At 44.0% G+C, this 7054-nt stretch overlaps 1 protein-coding gene across 2 annotated transcripts in view; it reads left to right on the top strand.

Annotated features, from left to right (window-relative positions):
- Positions 1-969: 969 nt before the first annotated feature.
- The window catches only part of TFDP1 (transcription factor Dp-1), a 123601-nt gene continuing 117516 nt past the window's right edge, over positions 970-7054 (top strand). The window contains exons 1-2 of one of the 2 annotated variants that reach the window (XM_065406643.1): positions 970-1033; positions 1781-1868. In XM_065406643.1, the coding sequence (XP_065262715.1) occupies positions 1857-1868 (12 nt within the window). In that variant the 5' untranslated portion in view covers positions 970-1033; positions 1781-1856. Of the gene's footprint in view, positions 1061-1780; positions 1869-7054 lie in introns of both variants that reach the window. The other variant, XM_065406634.1, reaches the window with a different exon arrangement.

Below are 7054 nucleotides of genomic sequence, written 5' to 3'. Positions count from 1 at the left end.
GGCTGGTTACTAAAATGCTGTTGCAATGGGTGCAGAGCCTGTACATGAGACAACACCCTCATGATTTGTTTGACAGTGAGCTCTGCCATTAGTGTGCCCAGCAATATCCTTATGGCAACAGAAGGGAAAAATGTTCTGCTAGTGAATCTCGGGCTAAGCCCTGCTAAGACACCTGAAGATCCAGCACCTGGGCAAGGTGCCCACCGCCTGCAGCCAGGGGTGAAGGGGACATGGACTGAGTACCCCAACCCAACCATAATCAGCAGAGGCGAGTTATGGTACAGTTTTGATCTCTTCTTCCCTTGCTTGACGCCCATAGGTGGGAGGTAGGCAGCTCAGTGCTCACACAGGCCGAGCCACCCCCTCGAGTAACGCCACGTGCCACAGCGCAACTGCTGTTTATCACTGACTAACCGCCAGCTCTCGCGCCCATGCTTCCCGCGCACTTGTTCCTAGAGGAGGGCGGGGAGACCATGGGCGCGAAAAAGCTGCGCATGCGCTTTTCACGGACGGCGGGTGGAGGGACCACTAGTCTCTCCGAGTGTGCCCTGTGTGAGGCACGTTACACCTTGTGACGTCAGCGCGCAGCGTCACGCGGGTGGGACGTACAAAAGTGTAAGTTTCAATTTTTTTTTTCTACCAACGGAAAAATTTTTCTAGGGCCGCATCCGCGTGCCGGAGCCGGGGAGGGGCGGCTGCGCCCCCGCCCCCACACACAGGGAGCCCTCCGAGGGGAGGGGGGAGCCTGCGCAGGTGTGCGGGGAGCGGGGGCAGGAGGGACACACTGGGGGGGCTGGAAGGGAGGGACGCGGGGACAGGGAAGAGTGAGACTGACACGTGTGGGGGGAGGGCGGGAGCGAGATCCCCGATTGGGGCTGGGGCCAATGACAGCCCAGGAGCCCCCTCCCCCCCACATTGGAGGCCTGTGAGCTGCACATGTGCAGTCGGCGCCCCCCGCCGTGTCTCCGCAGAGCGGCGCTGTGGGGGCGGGCGGCGGACGGAGGGAGCCTGCTGTCCGCCGGCGGCCGCTCAGGTGCAGGCACCGTTCGGCATGTGGGAGGTGCTGCTGCGCCGGAGGATGGGTTTGGGCGGGACGTGGGGAGGGGGCGCGGGATCTGCCCGGGGGGGGGGAGGGATACCCCCTACTGGGGGAGGGGGGAAGATGGTGCCTCCGGCCCCTGAGTCAGCCGAGCCCAGTGCCTCGCGCGGCCCCGCGCCAGCTTGGGCCCCCGGGGGGGTCTGAGCCGCTGTTGGGGCTGAGAGGAGCCTCAGAGGCGCCGCGTCCTCCCTCGCCTCCCGTCACAGCTGCGGCCCGTCTGCCTGCGCCCGCCGCCGGGTACGGGGGGCTGGCCCCAGAGGCCTAGTGCCTATGGCGAAGCTGATAGGTCGCCCCCACTCCCATGCAGAGGCCTGGCCTTGGGGGGGCGGGGATGTCGGGTAGTGTTGCAGAGGGCGCAGCTGGACCGTGACCGGCCCGGTGTGGGCTTAGGCTGCCGGCGCAGGCCGCCTGCCGCCCTGCTGGGCTCCTCCGTGTATGTTTGGGGTGGGGAGGCCTCTGGAGCTAGGGTGCGAATTGTGACAGCTTCCCCGAGCTGCAGGGAGGTCGTTCCCCTGTGGGGGTTGTGAGGCTGATCACCGAGAGTAAGTTGATGATGCCAGGAAACTTTTTAAATGTGAGACACGTTCTAAAGTAGAGGAATATCTGCTTGTAGTTAATAAATTACATTTTACAGACTTCTGAAATTCACTATTATAGTTGGTGTCTTGACTTTTTTTTTAGAAAATAACATCACTGTTCCTGTTTTCTTCTGTGGTCATCAAGCATTTAAGTGCCTTGATTTCTAGGCATTGGTAACATGGCAAAAGATGTGAGTATATTTGTTTCATATTATGTGGAAGGATGAGTAATAGAATATTTCCATGTTTTTGCTAATAAAAATAAAGCAGGCCATACATCCCACAGATGGCATTAAGGGATATGAAGACCTGCTTTTTGTATCTTATTTAAAATAGGGTTTGCAGTACATCTGTCACTGTTTTTGCATAGAAAGTTTAGAATAGCATTATTAGCTCTTGTACTGTAAAAAGGATTAAGATTTGAGAGAATCTGCAGACATTTGTTCTGTGCAACAAAACAAAAAGCCACCATCTTGCTGAAAAGCATTTGTGATGCAGGCATTTTGTGTACTTGTGGTAGAGGTTATGAAAACTGCTTTTCACTGTTGTGCTGGGCTTTTTAAAAAAACCCAATAATGAAATTATTGTTCAATCTGAGTGTTTTCAGTCAAGTACCTTTCATTAAGTTACCTGTTTGTTGATAAAACAGGTACATCAGGAGCACCACTGTCAGTGTTGCCCTGCAATTCAACCCTGTTTAGAGGTGAGAGGGTCCTTCAGTCTCCATGCCCATCCTTTTTCCCCTCTTCTCTTCTGAGGCAGACAAAATAAATCTAGTGAATGCCAACAAGAATTAGCCTAGGACAACTATTTTTTCCCCACATAGTCCATCAAATTCAAGCCATTACCACTCATCTCTAGGTTAATAGAAGAGGTCTATCTCTTGAGCCATCTACTCTTACAGTTCCCTTTTTAATACCTCTGTAACTATCAGAAAAATTACTGTCTTATATTTTAAATTTAAACAAACTTCTGTTCACTAATAGTCCTCATTTAGTATCATTAGGCTTTCATAGTTACATGTTACATTGCTAGTAAAGTACTCTGATATTCTGGTTTGCATATTGATATGTTTTTTGCATATTTTCAAAAAAGAAAACCAAAAAGAAAAACAGCATTTAAAAAAAAGGTTTTAAATTATGGCCTAAGGTTTGATGTGAGAAGGTATTGCAACCTTCCAAACAGTGAGAGACAGATAGAACTTAAGTAATCCTTGGTTTAAAGAATTAATATTGTAGAGCACTGATGTGGTTTAAAAAACACTTAAAAAAAAAAAAGAAAACCCTAATGATTGGGGCGGCAACCAGATAGAAAAACAGTCAGTCAAGGGTTGCCAGGAAAAGACAAAGGAAGTGAATTATGTTAAAGATAGCTAAAGGTCTTATGGGTGGGAGGAAAGAATGTAGGCCCATTGAGAGGATGAAATAAAAGATGGTTAAAAGTGACAGAGATACTGAAGACCTTTTGTTTAAATCCCTCCTAGGCTATGTCTACACTACAGACCTTGCAGCTGCTCTACAGTAGCAAGAGAGCATCTCCTGCCAACATAGCACTGTCCACACCGGTGCTTTTATCGGCAAAACGTATGTCGGTCAGAGGTGTCGGTTTTTTCACATCCCTGACTGACAAGTTTTGCTGACCAAAACCAAAAGTGTGTGAGGGAGAATTTAGAAAACTAGGAAATGAGGAAGAACTTAATGAGTATTGATGAAGAGCATGTAAGGAGAGTACGTGGGGAACAAAAGTGTATGCCACTCATCCAGTTCAGCTGATATGGCCCATAAGATATTAGGATACCTTGCAAACTTAATGTATAGTTCAGTGCAGTGGTTCTCAAACTTTTGTACTGGTGACCCTTTTCATATAGCAAGCCTCTGAGTGCAACCCACCTAATAAATTAAAAGCACTTTTTTATATATTTAACACCATTATAAATGCTGGAGGCAAAGCGGGGTTTAGGGTGGAGGCTGACAGCTCGTGATCCTCCAGGTAATAACCCGACCCCCAGTTTCAGAACCACTGGTTTAGTGGTAGACAACTGGTGTGGTACTAATTGCTTTTTGCCAATTTTCAAAAAGGGAAAGAAGAGTGAACCTGATAACTACTGTTCAAAGCCTAACTTCTGTCCTTAGTGAAATAATGGAACAAATTACAAGGGGGGAAATCCCTAATTTTTTAGGCCTTGATCCTGCAAAGACTTGCAAATGCTTAACTTTGTGTGTGCATAATCCTGTAGACTTCAGTAGAACGGTTCATGTGTGTAAAAATTAAGTATGTGCATAATTCAGCAGGAGTGGGACCTTACTGGATAATTTGCACTGTGAACAGTAAGCATTATAAATGTATAAAGAATATTTCTTTCCAAACAAAATATATTCCTTTTTTAAAAAAATTATAAAATTAATAGCTAAACAAGGGGATTAAAGAAATAATATTTGGATTTTACTAAAACATTTGGTAAATCTTCCAAAATCTTTATTTGAAAATTTTAGTGACATGGATATAGTGTCATGTAGACTGAAAATTGGCCAGAGGATTGTGAACAACTGATAATGATAAAAGGCAAAGTATTGAGTTTGGGGAATGTACTAATGGATTTTTTTCTAATGGATAAGGCCCAAAAGCTATTGCAAAGTCTGTGGTAGCTCCAGTCATAAATAACCTCTTCATTGAAGAAGAGGGAATAAAGAAGACATCATAGTTAATATTATATATAGAAGAGGTCCCAGAGTTGCGTATGGTGTAACTTTTTTTTTTTTTAAACAGTGTGTACATGTTCTCATCTACACTACTCCCATGAGTCCTGTTGATCTTAAACCAAATTAGACCCAGCCATGCTTGGGGAATCCCAGAAACCTCAGCTCAGTCACCACTCCTGTTTTTAATGGCTGACTGCCTTTGTTACTGTCACTTTAGAATATAAGAACGGCCATATTGGGTCACACCAAAGGTCCATCTAGCCCAGTATCCTGTCTTCTGACAGTGGCCTATGCCAGGTGCCCCAGAGGGAAGAACAGAACAGGTAATCATCAAGTGATGCATCCCCTGTCGTCCAGTCCCAGCTTCTGGCAAAACAGAGGCTAGGGACTCTGTCCCTGCCCATCCTGGCTAATAGCCATTGATGGACCTATCCTCCATGAACTTACCTAGTTCTTTTTTGAACCCTGTTATAGTCTTGGCCTTCACAACATCCTCTGGTAAGGAATTCCACAAGTTGACTCTGCATTGTGTGGAAAAAATACTTACTTTTGTTTGTTTTAAACCTGTGTAGTTCATGTGTTGAGAGAGAGTAAATAACAGTTTCTTATTTACTTTCTTCACACCAGTCATGATTTTATAGACCTCTATCATATCCCCCTTTGTTTTCTCTTTTCCAAGCTGAAAAGTCCCAATTTTATTAATCTCTCCTCATATGGAAGCTGTTCCATACTCCTAATAATTTTTGTTGCTCTTTTCTGAACCTTTTCCAAGTCAATATATATATTTTTTTGAGACTGGGCGACGGCATCTGCACACAATATTCAAAATGTGGGTGTACCATGGATTTATATAGAGGCAATATGATATTTTCTGTCTTATCTATCCTTTTCTTAATAATTCCCAACAGTCTGTTCGCTTTTTTACTGCCTCTACACATTGAGTGTACGTTTTCAGAGAACTATCCACAATTAATTCAAAATCTTTCTTGAGTGGTAACAGCTAATTTAGATGTGCATAATTTTATATGTATAGTTGGGATTGTTTTCCAATGTGCATTACTTTGCATTTATCAACATTGAATTTCATCTGTCATTTTGTTGCCCAGTGACCCAGTTTTGTGAGATCCTTTTGTAGCTCTTTGCAGTCTGCTTGAGTATCTATCTTGAGTAGTTTTGTATCCTCTGCAAATTTTGCCACCTTACTGTTTACCCCTTTCTCCAGATTATTTATGAAATAAATATTTATTAAATAGGACTGGTCCCAGTACAGACTACTGGAGGACATCACTATTAACCCCTCTCCATTCTGAAAACTGACTGTTCATTCCTACCCTTTGTTTCCTATCTTTTAACCAGTTATCAATCCATGAGAGGACCTTCCCTCCTATCTTAAGAGCCTTCGGTGAGGGACCTTGTCAAAGGCTTTCTGAAAATCTTAGTACACTATATCCACTGGATCCCCCTTGTCCACATGCTTGCTGACCCCCTCAAAGAATTCTAGTAGATTGGTGAGGCATGATTTCCCATTACAAAAACCATGTTGACTCTTCCCCAACAAATTATGTTCATCTATGTGTCTGACAATTCTGTTCTTTACTATAGTTTCAACCAGTTTGCCTGGTACTGAAGTCAGGCTTACCGGCCTGTAATTGCTGGGATCACCTCTGAAGCCCTTTTTAAAAATTGGCGTAACATTAGGTATCCTCCAGTCATTTGGTACAGAAGCTGATTTAAATGATAGGTTACAAACTACAGTTAGTAGTTCAGCAATTTCACATTTGAGTTCCTTCAGAACTCTTTGGTAAATACGATCTGGTCCTTGGCACTTATTACTTTTTAGTTTATCAGTTTGCTCCTAAACCTCCTCTCGTGACACCTCAATCTGCGACAGTTCCCAAACCTGAGCCAATCTTTTTAGGTGACAAATCTGAGGAATTTCCTCACATCCTCAGCCATGAAGACTGCTGCAAATAATTCATTTAGTTTCTCAGCAACTGCCTTATTGTTCTTGAGAGCTCCTTTAGCATCTTGATTGTCCAGTGGCCCCACTGGATGTTTAGCAGGCTTCCTGCTTCTGATGTACTTTTATTACTTTTTGAGTCTTTGGCTAATTGTTCTTCAAATTCTTTTTTGGCCTTCCTAATTATATTTTTATAATTTTGTCAGTTTATATGCTCCTTTCTATTTTCCTCACTAGGATTTAACTTCCACTTTTTAAAGGATGCCTTTTTGTCTCTCACTGCTTCTTTTACTTGGTTGTTGAGCCATGGTGGCACTTTTTTGGTTCTCTTACTATGTTTTTTAATTTGGGGTATACATTTAAGTTGAACCTCTATTATGGTGTCTTTAAAAGGTTTCCATGCAGCTTGCAGGGATTTCACTTTTGACACTGTACCTTTTAATTTCTGTTTAACTTCCTCATTTTTGTGTAGTCCCCCTTTCTGAAATTAAATGCTACAGTGTTGGACTGTTGTGGTGTTTTCCCCGCCACAGGGATGTTAAATTTAATTATATTATGGTCACTATTACTAAGTGGTCCAGCTATAATCACTTCTTGGACCAGATCCTGTGCTGCACTTAGGACTACATCAAGAATTTCCTCTCCTCTTGTGGGTTCCAGGACTAGCTGCTCCAAGAAGCAGTCATTTAAGGTGTCAAGAAACTTAATCTCTGCATCC

Source organism: Emys orbicularis, chromosome 1 (assembly GCF_028017835.1).
Source record: "Emys orbicularis isolate rEmyOrb1 chromosome 1, rEmyOrb1.hap1, whole genome shotgun sequence".
Taxonomy (NCBI): Eukaryota; Metazoa; Chordata; order Testudines; family Emydidae; genus Emys; species Emys orbicularis.
The sequence above is the reverse complement of the archived record's forward strand: the minus strand, read 5'-3'. Positions and strand labels throughout refer to the sequence as shown.